The sequence below is a fragment of the Nipponia nippon genome, unplaced genomic scaffold (assembly GCF_047370975.1).
Source record: "Nipponia nippon isolate SJK-2023a ecotype South Korea unplaced genomic scaffold, ASM4737097v1 scaffold_3, whole genome shotgun sequence".
Classification (NCBI taxonomy): domain Eukaryota; kingdom Metazoa; phylum Chordata; class Aves; order Pelecaniformes; family Threskiornithidae; genus Nipponia; species Nipponia nippon.
The window spans coordinates 102,390,287-102,405,999 of NW_028262347.1; the positions used below are offsets into that span (position 1 = coordinate 102,390,287).

Consider the following 15,713-nt stretch of genomic DNA (forward strand, 5'->3'; position numbering starts at 1 on the left):
CAATTCATGATATATCCCTCATTCCCACCATGCAAAGATGATGATATCTAGGAATGAGAGGGATAGAGAGAAAAGGCAGTTTACAATAAGGCTATGCAAAGGCAGTTTGGAACAGACCACATAACTTGGTTGCTTGCTTTAGTAGTAGAGCTTGATAAACATACAATTCTAAAATCTCCATGTGTGCCATAGATCCAATGGATTCATAAAACATTTATTTTCAGCACATGCAAAAATCAGCAGAGATCTGCTGAGCACACATACTAGTTCATGTTCTCTGCCTGACTCCAAGGTGTGTCCTGGCAAACAGCAGAAACGAGACGCTGTTGCCACAACGTGCTCACTTTGACTTTATCTAGCATGTTCAGACTTCTCCCTGGTCCCTAGAAAAAGGAGGTTAACAAATTCTGCATAACAAACAAGATTAATTGCTCTAAATGGCCAGAAGTTGGACATACCTGGTTGCAATCAGTTAAAAAAAGGCAAAACAAACAGAAACAGCAAAACAAACAAACAAAAAACCCAAACAAAACCACACCAATACACACTGCAAGATTATGTTTATGCAGGACTAGGAAAATCAGTCTTTTTAATCCATCTTTGACTAGTAAACTAGGAAAAAAAGCCCTAGAACTAGTAAAAAAAAGACAAATCCTTGTTCTCATAATCACAAAAGCGTATTTACTTGTAAAAGTTCTAAATTATAAACAATTACAAAAGAGTAAGAAAATAAATTACAATTATCACATTAGTAAAAATTCCAACAACGTGTAACAATCTTGACAACTCACTACCTTGCATATTCCTGTGGGTAAGGTGAAGAGTACCACGTCTGGATCTCGTATTTTCCAAACTCAATCACTGAAGGGTATCGCCCACTTGTTTCACCAGTGTTTTTACACCCAATTTTCTGTCAGGTGCAATAAAAGCAAAATATTAGTTGCAGAAAAAGTTGAAGGAAAGTTAGCTTTATATCATCAATTTTACCCAGTGAAGGTGTGAGAAACCTGAAGTATTCAAATCAGTTGCTTAAGTTCTTCCAACCTGGACAGACAGAGGACAGAGTTTGCAAACAGCCAAATATAAACAGTGAAAACACCTTTCAAGGTGCCAAACAACTAAACATCAAGTTAACTGAGCAGTGCTTACAAGTAAGCGCATACCAATAGATAGTGCATGACCCAGAGAAATACGAGGCATAACTGCCTCAGTTCTCTTCTCCCGCAGCGCCTAGTGCGAGGACTTCTCTACAGTTCTGGTTCAAACTCAAAGCTGTCCTTTTATCAAAACAATGAGGGAGAAGGCATCAGCAGAACCTTTCTAGAGTCCTTGGAATTTACCTCATAACAGTCAACACTATACTAACACACACTACTCTCTGCTATTGTACTGAAGTTAAACTGATCAGAAAATGACCACTGGATTCCAAAGAGCTGGGCAAGTACAAAAAAGGAAGAAAGGTGGGAGGAAAAAAAGTAATTTAAATGCCACAAATTTTACAAATCTTACCACCTAGTATCTTTGGACTGCATGTGAAAGAAAGAAAGAAGGAGGTGCGAGCCATTTCCACGAGCAAATGGAAGTACAAACTAATGATGAAGTTGCATCTTTAAACTTGGTTTGAGTTTGTTGGTTAACACACTCTGAATTAAGACTATAAAAAGGTCACTGCATTGACCCATAGCAGGTAATGTCAGTTCTTGTACACTAAACCTGAAAAAAACCTAAGTTACTTCCATTACTGAAAAACATACAAGACATACTCATTTATGATGCAATTTTATAAAAAGCAGCAGTTGAAACATTACATGCACCTCCCTTCTGACACAGATTCTCAAATACACTGGTTGCTCATTTCATAGACACAGAAAAGTCTGGTTTGCTATAGGAAGATTCAGCTGCCATGTCCAGCTTTTGGAGGAAAGGGGAGGACAAGCTTTAGATTACTACTACATACCTTAGAGAAAAGCATTAACACCATCTAGTATAAACAGTAAATTTTAGTCAGATTCAGCTCAAATATTTTCACTGCTAGAAAAAATGTATAGTATTTAAACTCACAGTGTGTTAAATCATTGGGTAAAATGAAGTTATGAACTCACTAAATCCAGTTTCTTACCAAACAGTATTTGCTGGGACAGACTTAACTGTTCACAGTGGCTGCTTTATCCTCAGAGGAAAATAATCAGGCACATTCTTACCAACCAACATCCTCTCAGTCCTGACCAGGATGTCAGCTATGCTTAATCTCTATGCTTAATCAGAGGTAGTCCTGTGTCCAAAATGCTCAAGTATATCTTTCAAAATCTATCCCAAGTGTCACTTATTATCTGACCCATTCCAGTGTGATGCCTTGTCTCCTATCTAGGAGAATATAACTGTATACAGTGTCTCCCAAATTAAATTCACAGCAAGCATGACACATTAGATCAAAAGGAATATATTGAAAATGAATAGACATATGAAAACGAACTGGGTTTTTATTTACAGAAGTAACTACATTTTATGTAACGTGATTCTTACCTCCAGGGAAAGTTCTCGAGCCTGCTTAAATACTTCCAAATCCTCCTGTGTAACAGTGTCCTTGCTTCCCACCAGAAACACATCCGTATTTTCTTGTTTGATGCTTAGTTTGATTTCAGTATCTGTTATTTAAAACCAGCAAAAAGTTTATTCACAGATATGAAGGTTACACGTGCCTTACCAAAGTGATACTCCTAAATAGGATTGTAGCAACTATGGCTGTTATGACTCCCCATTTTAACTAATTTGGGATTACTAGGAAACAGAAATGAAACCTTCCCCCCTTCTTGTTTTGTAGTTTGCTGTTGCATGAGCTAATTTTGGTACTTGCTTGTCTGTCTGTATAAGCCTTCACAGTCCAGTTCTGCTAAACTAGTTTTGAACCTCATGAAATGGAGTATATTCTATCACTAGAACTATGCCACCAGATAAAACTCCAGTACACTCTACAAGGTAAAAATAAAAACAAGAAAAAAAAAAAGTTGCCCTTAAAAGTTGGAGACCAATGCTAAGCTAAGTCTACATTCAAACGTTATAAATATATTTTTTTCTTAAATAAAAGTATTTATAAAAAAGGTAGTTCACAGTAGTACAGATCAAGTGTTGTGGAGACTGTAGCAGGATGGAATTGTTCATGAAAAAGCAATGGAGCAGAGGGAAATGAATTGAAATGCCCACCATTATAAGCACTGACAGCACACAATCATGATGACAGCACTACTGCCAGAGAAAGGGCAGGGGAAGAACAAGGAAGTAGCATGAAAAGTGGCTATTCATGCGGTACTACACAGCCATAAGCAACATTATGAAGCCATCTGGGGCTCCTAGTGTCACTACAGATGCAAAAAATAATGAAAAGGTGGTGTGGTGTGGTGTTAGTCAGAAAAAACATTTTGGAGATTTAGTCAGCATTAGATAAAAGGTCAAAGTTTCATTGCTTTTGTACGAAAGTGAAGTAAGAACAAGAGAAACAGCTAAGACCTATGTGACAATATAAGAATTTTGGTTTTGGACGGGACGCAGGTTTGGTTGGCGCTTTGACCTTTGCTTACCATCATCCTGATCAGGTTTAATCCTTCCGTCTGCCAAGCTCCCCTTCCCTGGTGAGGGGGTCCCCATCTGAGGGGTCACTTTATACTTTAATCTGCCTAGAATCCTGTGCTTTTTAAGGAAAGTTGTTCTCTTGAGGCGAGCAATTGCTTTAAAAGCATGTCCTCTAGACACACCCCATCCAGAGGTACAGGCATGAGAAATAAACCTACTCCTAACCTCTTTTTTTCCATAGAAACGGCTATTAGATTTTGATGTGGAAGATAATTCTGGTTTACGACGCAAACGCTTGGGTGGTGCATAGCTTGGGTGTCCCTTTTTTCGAGACTGTCCCTGAGTGGTATAGATATGAGAGAGTCCATCAAAGAGTCCCTTTAGCTGACTGTTCTTAGGAAGGCTACTAAAGGAGGGTACGCTTGACTGACTGGAAGAACTTTGGGGAGAGTTAGAAGAAGTGGAAGTGCTGGATTTTTGTGAACTGGGGCTTTGACCAGAGATGGGGGTTGGGGGTAGAAGTGAAGAAGGTGGAGGTTTTAGCTTTTGTGTGGTACCTGTAGCCAACACAAGAGAAGTGCATGACTGTTTCTGAGAGACCTTTTTCCTTGGACGATAGTGCTTTGAAAAGTCTATTATTTCACCTCGTGATCTGCGACCATCAGGTGATGGTGTAAAGAACTTAGTAAGGCCATCAATGAGCCCTTTGGTTTTCTTGTTAACTTTAAGTGTAGAGGCAGATATGTAGGTGGAGGTGGTGGTGATTTTGGTGGTGGCACCAGGCCGAGTGGGGTCTGTAACAGGCAATCTGCTGCTTGAATCCTTCACAGATGCAGCATGACCAGATGAAGGTGTGGTACAGACTTTAGTCTTTTGACCCCTACCAGGTGACCCCCTTCCTGTGAATGCATTCACGGATCCTTCATCACTGGTTACAGACCTATGCAAAAATGTGGAAAATAAAAATCAGCATTAAAAGTCTATAACTACTGCCAAAGAGTACTACAGTTTATACAAGTTACTTATGCCACTGTACTTAAAAATATTTAAAGAAATTTAAAGACATATACACTTTCAAAATACATTTCACACTATGACATAACATCCAGCTATTATTTTTCTCTCCCCCCCCCCCTTTTTTTTCCTCCCCCCTCCCCCTCCCCACCCCTCTTTCTTTAAAAGATAGTCCACAGTACATATAAATAGAAGCAGCTGGGATGGCAAGATCCCTCAAGTATACAACCTCCCCACCTACTTTTAGGCATGGCAAAAATGTGCTTCTTTGGAGAAAAAGATCAATGCACTGTGTCTGAGTATAACAACTGCTCCATCACCATAGAGGTTATTGTATACACAAAGGAGATGCACATGTTCAGTGTTAATAAATTACTGCATATCAAAACACTTAACTTCAGACTACATTTGCTTAAGCTGTAGAGAAAGTCTGTTAGTCCTCTAAAGCAATACGGTTAGTTTTCAACAAACTGCTGTTTTTTCCACACTCTCATTGGATTATGTACGTCAACACTAATGGCAAAAGCTACTGCCAAAGACCTAAAAGCAAAATGAGGTAGTTTATGAAGAGCATTACAAGAAAGCCAAAGAAGTAGACTCTGTTTCGTTTAGAAATTGTAACAATAGCAAAAACAGCAAAGGAAAGGAAAGAGCAAAACTCTAAGACCAAGTGGTGTTCATAGAAAAGCCATAAACCAATCAGGCCTGACATGGAAGGTGTTAAGAAGGAAAAGTAGTGAATGTTATTTAAATGCTATGAAGAAAAAGGGCATGCTGAAAGCCAACATCTGTGAGAGCAGAAGTACAGGTTTAGCTGGTCACTAATGACTGAAGAGAGGAACAACACTGAAGGATATGCTGAAGAGTAGTATATTGTAAGTATATAGAAACAGAATGTTTAAAAATATTTGCAGTAAAAGAAATAGCTATCAGGAGGCATGATCAAATTGCAAATCCAAACAAAGCTATATAGTTGCATCAAATGCTTCCATTCCCTTTTCCATCCTGCTCTTTGAAGTTTGCTTATTTACTTTGCAGTGGAAAGTTTTCTTCTACAGATTTTGCCTTCTTAATTGAGATGCTGAAGTAATTAATTCCAACAGGTTACTTCTAATTAGAGATTGAACAGCCTGGGGCTACCATCTGGTTTACTGAACTCCAAGGGCCCACCAGTTTAAGAACTAGCCCCTTTTCCACTCACACATCCTTAAATTTCGTTAGCTCCTAAGAGGCAACAAAACCAAAAACTTTAAGTCTTTTGAATCCTTTGGTGCCATAAGCTTATGTCCATCACAAGATCTATTCTCACTACCAGATGTAGTAATCACCGTCAGTGCCAGAGGCCAACACACACCTGGTTTTAGTTAATCCTACACAGTAATTTGCCTGTGAAGGGCTTCCTACAGATGGTCAACAGGCAAGGAACTATTCCAGTACTACTGGACATATTTTCTTTGTACTACACAAAGAGAACTAAGTGGCATTAGCTAACCTTCCTGCATTTCCTGTGACCACACACTTTTATGTATGACACAGTCGTCTTCTGTACCCCACGACCACTTTTAAATAGGATTCTATGAAGAAGAGTCTCTTCTCTTATCCCATCTCCTAACCACTATTTTTCCAAAACAACATTACATATATATATATGTAAGACATTGAAGTAATAGAAACGTGCCCATGGTAACGCAAATATATATTATACAAAGAACCCCACTCCCTAGTACTACTCTAACACGCTCACGTGGCTCATGTGCTACAAAGAAAAGAAAATCTTTATAAAAATATTCATAATCATCATCCAATGTTAAGAGAACTTCTGCATCCTTTAGCATGACATTTATTTTAAAAGTTGTAGCTCAGAATCCCATTACAGCAAAATGTAACAGAAAAACCCTCACTACCTTTCCAACCTTTCTTTTACATGTATAAGGAAGGAAGAAAAGCAGAATTACTGTGTCAGACAGACATTCGTGCTAAATCCAATCTGGGAACCCAAATCAGGGACATGTTTTTAGAGAAGTAAGATGGCAGTACTGTATTAGAACCGTAACCTCCAGTTGAAGGCTTAGGAGTTTTCAAAGGGGTAAAAATCAGAGGTATAGCTAGAGCCAGAGATGTAGCTAGAAATATAAGGAATATTTTTATTACGCACACCCAATGATATATAGGAATTTCAGTTAAAACATTGAAAGTTGTATGGCTATTTCAATGACCTTCAAATTCCTAAGATATTTAGTCAGGAGGAGAAGGGAGAAGTAAAAGAATGTTTCACCTGCTCTTCCTTTAACAGTATGCTCTCATGAGCCACTACAACTACATCTTTTACTTTCATGTAGCGCCACACTTCATCCTTGTCATGTACTACTTTCCTAGTATATCATACACTGCACTTTAGGACAAGGACCAAAAAGGCAAGACAAGAGATCCTGGCAGAGAGAAAGAGAATATAGCAAGCTGCACAGCACCAAGTACATCAACTTGACTAGTGTTCTGTACTCTAGTACTGTGAGAATATTTTTTTTTTCCTTCTGTTTTTACATGTTGGCTCCACTGGCTCCAGAAATTTTGCAAAATGCAAACTTTTACAGTAGCTACCATACCACTCTGAGGAATACCAGACAGGTGTTTAGACTATAGAGAAAAATGGTTGGGTAACAGCCACATGACAGAATGAGTAGTAGATAGAGCCGGAAAGCTTTTCAGCTGCTGGGCTGACATGGCCAAACAGATAGTCAAATAGGAGGAGAAGAAAGGCATATGTGGATAAGAACATGTGATGGAGGGCAACATGCTACTGGAATGAATACAGAATCTGTTCCTGCTTAACGCTCAGTGTAATATCAACTCAGCATTTTAATGCTACTTAAATAATCCTCCAATCAAGCTTTAAGATGTCCAACTACAGTGTTCCCTGGAAAGACAGATGCCAAAAGAATTACAGCAGTCTCTTCTCTTAGATAAACACATTCCTGAGAAGCAAGAGGAATTGCAACCTCTTTCCGTAGTAACCAGTGGCAGCTTAACAGCAGAATTCAAGTAATAAGTTTTTCCAGAGTACCACTGAAACCAGAACTTCTGTAGTACTTGCATAGTTTGCTTTTTGGAACAGGTTTTGTGAGCTGGTATTAACTAATAAAGTAATTTTTATACAACTTTTGAACAGGTCTTTGAGCAGAACAGTCTCCTGAATTTGGATAAAAGCAACTTACTATTATCCACTTCATATAGATTCTGTATATACTTCAATTATTTGAAGTTACACTTAAAAGATAGCTGTGGCATGTTATCATACAGATAACATATCAAACAGATTGGCCATTGGGCTGAAAGGCATATACTGGAATCATCGTCACCTATGTTCCCCAACTTGAAATACAGTTAAAAACTAGTTGAACCTACATCAACTCTTATCTGACTACATTCTCAGAAACATTAAAAAAAAAAAAAAACCCCAACAAAAAAAACATCCATCAAGAGAAACCTACAACATTCGTTGCTTTAGTTTATTTTTCGGTCGTCCAATAGGTTTTGCATATCGTCGCCTTATTTGGGCAGCTTTCTCATGAAGTAGCTTTCTCCCTTTCTTCTTTGGTCTACAGACCTGGCAAATCCACATCCCTACACAAAGGAAAAAAAGTTTAATTTTACATGGTTTATTTAATCTGTACTGCAGGTGTCTACCAAGATACATGCTAAGTACACGAGGTCAACAAATTATCTTACGAACAGGACATAGGGAAGGGGAAGTGGACAAAGGAAAGTGATTCACATCTACCTATACTTTGAAATTATTGAAAGCAAAGTGCTCATAGAAAGGGGGGAAAAAAAAAAGAGGCAACAAGGATCACAGAAAAGATTGTGAGCAAATGGGTTCTTAGAAGAATTTCTGTTCTAGCTTGTTGCTCCTTATAGTACCTAAATCCTGCTTCAGACACAATTAAGATGGGGAAAATATTACATGTGCATTACAAAGCAATCTAGGCTAGAGTGCACTAAACAAAATACAGATCACACCTAGGTATGTTTGTTTTAATACACAAATTGAATTTGGCATCCTTTTAACGTTAGATGACCATGTCTGAACGTGGGGGGGAAGCTGGAAAACGTCTTTAGTGTAACTTTAAGATTAAATAGGGAAAGCCATAAAGATGTGAGAGCAGAAGTGAGAGGTGCTATATATCAGAAATCTAGAGATAAGAGAACCTGAAGACACAGGTGTTTTGTTTCTTTGTCTGTTTTTTAAATTACTCTTACAAAAGGCATGAAGAAGCAGGCTCTTTCACCTGCTCTAAGGATTTCTTTGTCAGTGTGCAAACTCCAAACATATTAACAGCCTTCATAAAACTTCACCTTCAATAAACTGGCCAGCAACTCAATACACAGTGAATTCATCTGGTCAACTGACCATAGACCTTTACTATCTTCCTGAGGAAAAAAAAATCTCAAGTAAAGAAAAATAAAAGTATTGGCTTTGACATGATTGAAATCATACTGTTTATCAATGCAAAAATAATTAGCATGCTCAAGAGCTCTTGGTGACTTAATATGAGAAAAAACTGTGAACGAAAGTATTTCCATTGAAAGGATTTTTATCATCACCTTTTGGCATTCGGGAAAGTGGTGGGTCACAGCACTCCATGTGGAACCCTCTATCACAGGAGTCGCAAAAAAGCATGTTATCCTGAAGGGGGGTGGGGGAGGAAGAGGAAAAAAAGACTTAATACAGCATTGCTTGAAGTTGTACATCAGTTGTTTGTATTTGCACACGTGCTAAGTATAGAGCTACAGTAAACAGATAACACTCAACAGTTTAACTTACTGCATTTTTGCCTTGGATCCTACATGCGCTGCATGTCTTGCATTCAATACACTGCCACCTTAAGGCCTTCACATTTGTTGTTAACTCAGGACAGAATTTCAAACATGATGGATGTCCTAAAAAACCCAAAATATTTAAAGCCTGAGATTCAAGATCAATAAGGTCGATTCTTAAGTTCTACAGGATGTAGCCAGCACCACCAGAACCTTGCAAGCACCAGATGTTTTCAGAACTTTGCAACACGTTATTTAACTCATTAAAGTCATACAAAGATACAGAATAACTGCCATAAAACTCATTTATAAAGAGAGGTAGAAAGTTGACTTCTACTGTAACTGACACCTATGAACGGTCTACACAAGCACCTGAAACTGAACATTTATTTTCACTAGGTTATTTCCATAGCATATTAAACTGACATTGGTTCTGAAAAAAAAGTATTTTTTACAAACTTGACCCCACTCCCCTTTCATAGCAGTGCAACATAAACAGAAGAAATCTTTAGATAAAACCGTATTCTTTATTTTTCTAAATATACTAATTATCTACCAGAGAAATTTAATAGTCAAACTATATGCATTTTTCATTCCAACCTACTAGCTATATACATAGAACAATTTCAGAGCAGCAAAAAGGAAAAAAAAAAAATGAAGCAGGCAATTGGCCCAAGAACAGCCTACTGCAAAGGAAGATTTAAAACAGGGGTGGGGGAAGAGTAGCTGAACTACCACCTCCCATGAAACTATATTTTATTCCCTGGCAGGACCATCCTCTTTTCATGGTAGCCTAGAAGGCCTACGTGGCTTTTCCAATTAATAAAAGATACCAGACAACCAAGCACTTAGAACACCTTAGGCAATACTGACAGTGATTTTTCATGTCTTCAACAACCTCAGTGTGTTCCCTTAATCCAGAAAAGACAAAACCACTGCTAAATAGGAAGGGATAAGCCTTCCCAGGGAAACACTTTTTGCCAGTATTATATTCAGAGATTATCAAGAACATCAACCCACAAGTCAGCAGAGAGATAACAATCCCTGATGCCTTGCTGCACTTGTAGATGGCTCTAGTGATGTGATGTGCATGAAGGATGCTTATTTCTCACTGTCAGAGTCAGGGTACGTGCCTTCTTCCAGGGAATGGTCTAGTCATGGTGATTCAGACTTTCTCCATCTGCTGTTTCTCAGTCCAAGACTGAGCTAAACCACCACAAACAAGAGTACAAGCTAATCCATGAGCATTTGTTATTTTCGCCTTTTAATGGACTGAGGCATGAATGGCAAAGATGACTGATGGAATGCAGAAGCCACTTTAATAAGTGCAAATTTACGATTTTATTTCCTTTTATTGTATGTACCCAAGGCTTAATTCACTTTTTGTTAAACTTTAAAAGACAACTTAATTTTGTAAATATAGCATATTATCAAAATAAAATGCAGGAACATAATCTATTAGTAAAGAACAACTAATAATAAATTCAAAGAGTAGTTTCAAAACCAAAGATATTAAAAAAGCATTTCCATTTTATTCTCATACAGTTTAAGATACATTAATAAATTTTTGTGGTTAAAACCAAGTGTGCACTTAAAGTGACTATTTTTCTTGAAAGTGACAGATGTGCTCTGTAACTTCATAGTTGAGTTCAATGCTACACTCTTCCTTTCAATAAAGCTTAACAAGTGCTTCATTTAAAAAAACCTGCTAAGAAATAAGAAAAAAGCTCCCTAGAGTGTATGATATTAATAATCAATATCACAGAAAGATTTATTTCATCAACCATGACTTAACAACTATATTAACACATTAAAGTGTAATCATAAACCAATTACCTCCATATAAGTACATTTAATTCCAGTTATCTACCCTGTACAGAACTGATTTACTTCAAGGGGCAAGTAAGTTGTGGTTTAAATTGTTGATTTTAACTTTGCCTGAAGTAAATAACTGAGAAGTATAAACATAAGAAATGTCCATTCTCACTGGTTGGTAACTATGCACAGATGAGGTGTAACAGGGTTACTTTATTTCTCTACTATCTACCAACATAACATTTCTCTTTCAAGCAATTACACAGCTTAATACATTTGTTAATATCCTTAAGTGTTAGATTTTACTATCAGACAAAAACTCAAGAAAAAAAAAATCCATTGGTATTAAATATGAAGATTCTGCCTGCAACTCCAAGTCCTTGAGCCACAAATAACTAGAGGCTGGAAGAGTGCAAATGGGAATCATCACCATGCATATGCCATGTTCTTTTCCCATCTTTCTTAGGTATGCACTAGCAGAGACAGCGCAGAAATTTTCAGATTTCAAAATACCATACGGCATTGTTCTTTAATAGCTGGTAATACTTACACTCTTCATTTTGAACACAAATTGACATAGTGCAAATATAACAATAACAAGTAGAGGGGAATGCCTACTAGGCATGAAGTGGTAATCAACCCGGGTTTCACTTTTGAAATGGACCCTGTTTAACTACTTTCATAGCTTAACAAATTTCTGTAGTCAGTTAAACAGAGTCACTGTGACCCTCTTTAAATCTGAAAGAGTTGAAGAAGGAAAGCATGTTTCTGTCTTCAAAATTCGCAGTATTTCAGCTCTAACTCATCTAAACTGAAACCGAAAACATACTATCTTCTCCATATCCAGAAGCCGATACATCTGCCAAGAGGTTTTCGACACTTGATCAGTCTCTAGTTTGAAGTGTTTCAGATGATAACTTCTCCTGGTTCAATCACTCGACTTTCTTTTAAACCTCAGCAACATCAATATTTTAATGTAGCGCACAAGTTTAACAGATTACTGGAAATTTAGGCCTTTGAAAGCTGGCAATTTCCACCAGGAATACATACAGGCTTACTTTATTTTAAAGCTATTAAGAATTAAACGCTTAAAATGCATTCTTATCCATCCCAGTTAGAAAAGGTTAAGATTTGTGATACGTTGATGTGGCAGAAATAGGTGAGATCAGGAAGTTAAAATAGAACGTCTCACTCCTTTGTGACTGAAGGCACCTCCTTTAACCTGCCCACTTTTGTTTTCTCGTTGCAAATTTGGGCCTTGTTTATTCTTCAAAGGATTTGACAAAACAACTAGTCTTTTAAAAGAACAAGCATTAAATCAGTGACAACAATTACGTACAGTGCTAAGTTAGATATGCTAGTATCTCCAGTTATTTTTAACTTTGATACAAACATTGGGAACTAACGTATAAGACAGTTAACAGGAAACTCCCTTGTGTTTCATAACCTTTTATGCAGAAAGCATTATTTAGGGTGACTTTAGCTATGAGCAGAGAGGATCAGTGCACCTATCTCAGGCATGTAGTAGGTTTTTCCACCTGCAGGTTTCTTAGCAGTTCATTTTATCCTACTAGCCAACATCCTCACACAGACGGCAATCATTAAGACAATTCCCATATTCCCTTATTCTTAAAGCATATTCTAAATCTCCTTTATAAAGCAATCTCTGCACAGTCCTTTCCAAACATTTTCTGTCCCCATTCCTCTTGACCTGACTCCAATATCTTTGTTGTTCTGCTCTCCAGCCTACCCTACCCATCTTTGATCAGTAACCCTCTTGCCTTCTCAGCCTAACATATTATTTGTTTGGAAGGACAGTACCCACAGGTATTCTACTTCTAGCTATTTTTTTTCCCCTTTTTTAAAATATTCATTAGAGTTCCCCAGTAACTCAACTTTTTTCCTCCTCTTTCCAAGACTTCAACTCCCTTTTAAAATCTGTCAGCAGCAGCTCTTTAATTGCTTCTGCACGTCTCAATCGGGAAAACGGAAGTAGAGTGTGAGTCCAGTTCTCAAGTCCATCAGTTTTTCAAAATCAAGATAAGGAAAAAAGCGGGGGGGGGGGGGGGGGGGGGGGGGGGAGAGGGGTAATGTCTGCCTTCATAATAGGATATGTTTTCTCTCATCTGACATCCCTCTCATCTTACTCCTTTAGAAAATGCCCTGTGCAAAGTGACATAGCAGTGCATTTCATTTCTAGTGCCCAAATACATTATCCTCCCAAATAACATAAAATAAGAGTAATATCAATGAAATGTACAGATATCCAGATAGCTTCTGCTTTCAGAACGCAGAAGCGTTACCTGAAGAGACACAAGCAACTGACACAAAAACATAAAGGAAAGCAGACATGCCAGTAGTGGGCACTGCAATTTAATCTCTGATCAACTGAACAATTTGCTTACTGTGTGCAACATGCAATTTCTTTTATGTTTGTTAGACAGCAAGGCCAGCTTTGAGATACACTGCAATGTGCAAAATTACAAATCCAATTACAATAAACCTCCACTTGAGTGAAGTTTTGTTATTTATAAATTGCACTGAGATTGGTTTTTATTTTAGTTAGGCGTCAGTAGCTAAAGTTTAACCATCCAGCAATCTGATTGGCAGTCTCAGCATTTCATTCTTTATATCTAATACATCTGAGGAACTAATTAAAGATAATTTAGTCTTAATGAGGCAGAGAGAATGTATCAGTGTTAATTCAAATGGAAGCTGATCCATGAAAGTCAAGACTTCCAGTTCTAAAGCATCTTAGGCCTACCAAGGGATTACTACACAACAGAAGAGTAGCTGATATCCGAGCTCACCTAATTAATGTAAACTCTGCGTACCAGAGTCTAAGCAAGAACAAATCCCATTAAACTTCTAAATATTAGAATACAGATTTGAAAATACAGGAAAGCTGTAAACCATTAAAGGAAGACAGTTTAAAATCTATGGGGTTTGGTTTTATGCACTAGGGTGAAAATGTCACTTCCTTACTTCACTGTTTAATCATTTACCTAGAATATTCTAAAAAAAATACACTGGCTAAAACACAAAGGATCTGTCTGGCATGACAGATTCAGAAGCACACAATCAAAAGCATATGCTGATTAACTGCAAACACATTTTTGATCCACACTGTTTTGTTTTTACTCATGTAGCTATTTTTACTTATGTAGCTATCACAGTATCCAAGACAGACTATCTTCAGCACACCTACAAAATGATGATACACACGGACTCCGAATTCAAAGACACCAAACCAATACTTTCACTTCCAGCCTTCTCAAAAGCAGCGCTGGCTTACATAGACCCTACTGCTTCTCTGCTCATTTCCCTCCCAAGCACTTCCCCCTTCTTCATTCTGGCATAGAAGTTGGTATGGGTCTGCAGTGAACTGCACTGGGGAACTGATCAAACTTGTTGTCTTTCAACTACATTTGTTCCTCAATCCACTTTATATGCAACCAGGTGCCAGCACAAAGGGGCAGCACCAAGCAGCTGGATGATGCAGCCTGTGACTTTAAGCAGCACTGCTATTTTGTCTCTGAGCTGGGATGGGATGGTCTACATTGCAAAGCTTTACCAAAAGTACTTCCCAATGCAGATGTAAGCTTATGGGAGCAGAAGTTTTTTTTACTGGCACAGCTAAACAAAAGCAGTCCACTCAACTGACAAACTATACTGGCTAAATAAATAGCTTTATGCTGCAAGAAGAGTTTTCACAGGGGATTTTCAGAATAGCTAAACTGATCAGAGGCTTTTCACATCCAGAACTCTACAGTTACGCCAGAAAGAGCTTTATGACATAGAGTTGCTGAAGAGATTTGCCCAAGTTTCTTAGCCAAATCCCTCTGTGAATCAGGAATAACCTAGGCCAAGAACACATTTGATACCATCTATGCACAAGCACTGTGCAAAGCAACACTGTGCTACAGTATTTCAAAATTAACCTAGTTGCTCACTTTAAGGGAAGCACCTGCTCTCAGAACAGCCAGGTGGAGTCTGCAAGAGCAGCTGCAACACAGGAGCAAGATACATATGATCAGTAGAGAATCACTATCTTGTGCCTGACAAGTAGCAGGTGCCTAACAACTTTAATTTGTTATTTGAAATATTATTCAAATTCCCACTTGAGTAACAAAATAATTTTATAAAAAAATGAATTGGGTACACAAGATACACAACAACAAAGACTGCTACACAGTCTCTATTGTTATGATTATTCCTCAGCTTCTGAAATGTTGTAAATCCATGCAAGCAAAATTCTTGATCATCATTTGATGTCACAATGCAAAACTGAGTTTTCAGATCAAACATAGATACCAAACAATAACAGAATTCCTGTATTTTACAAGTATGGTTTCCCTATTAATTTACTCGGCAGATCTATACTTTTGGCATAAAGATGAACTCACACCTCTCATTTGTAGTTATCCAGATGACGAAATTCTAGTAAAAAAGAAAAAGTCTCTTCCACCTCCCACTTTGTTTCAGTTTAATCTATGTCCACA

At 37.8% G+C, this 15,713-nt stretch overlaps 1 protein-coding gene across 7 annotated transcripts in view; it reads right to left on the reverse strand.

Annotated features, from left to right (window-relative positions):
- The window catches only part of KAT6B (lysine acetyltransferase 6B), a 118,456-nt gene that overhangs the window by 40,778 nt on the left and 61,965 nt on the right, over positions 1-15,713 (reverse strand). For 5 of the 7 annotated variants that reach the window (XM_087766398.1, XM_087766399.1, XM_087766400.1 and 2 more), the window contains exons 4-9: positions 9,404-9,519; positions 9,184-9,265; positions 8,070-8,202; positions 3,576-4,507; positions 2,524-2,645; positions 795-910 (exon numbers count right to left, since the gene is read on the reverse strand). In XM_087766398.1, the coding sequence (XP_087622524.1) occupies positions 795-910; positions 2,524-2,645; positions 3,576-4,507; positions 8,070-8,202; positions 9,184-9,265; positions 9,404-9,519 (1,501 nt within the window). The remainder of the gene's footprint in view (positions 1-794; positions 911-2,523; positions 2,646-3,575; positions 4,508-8,069; positions 8,203-9,183; positions 9,266-9,403; positions 9,520-15,713) is intronic. The other 2 variants (XM_087766403.1, XM_087766402.1) reach the window with 2 other exon arrangements.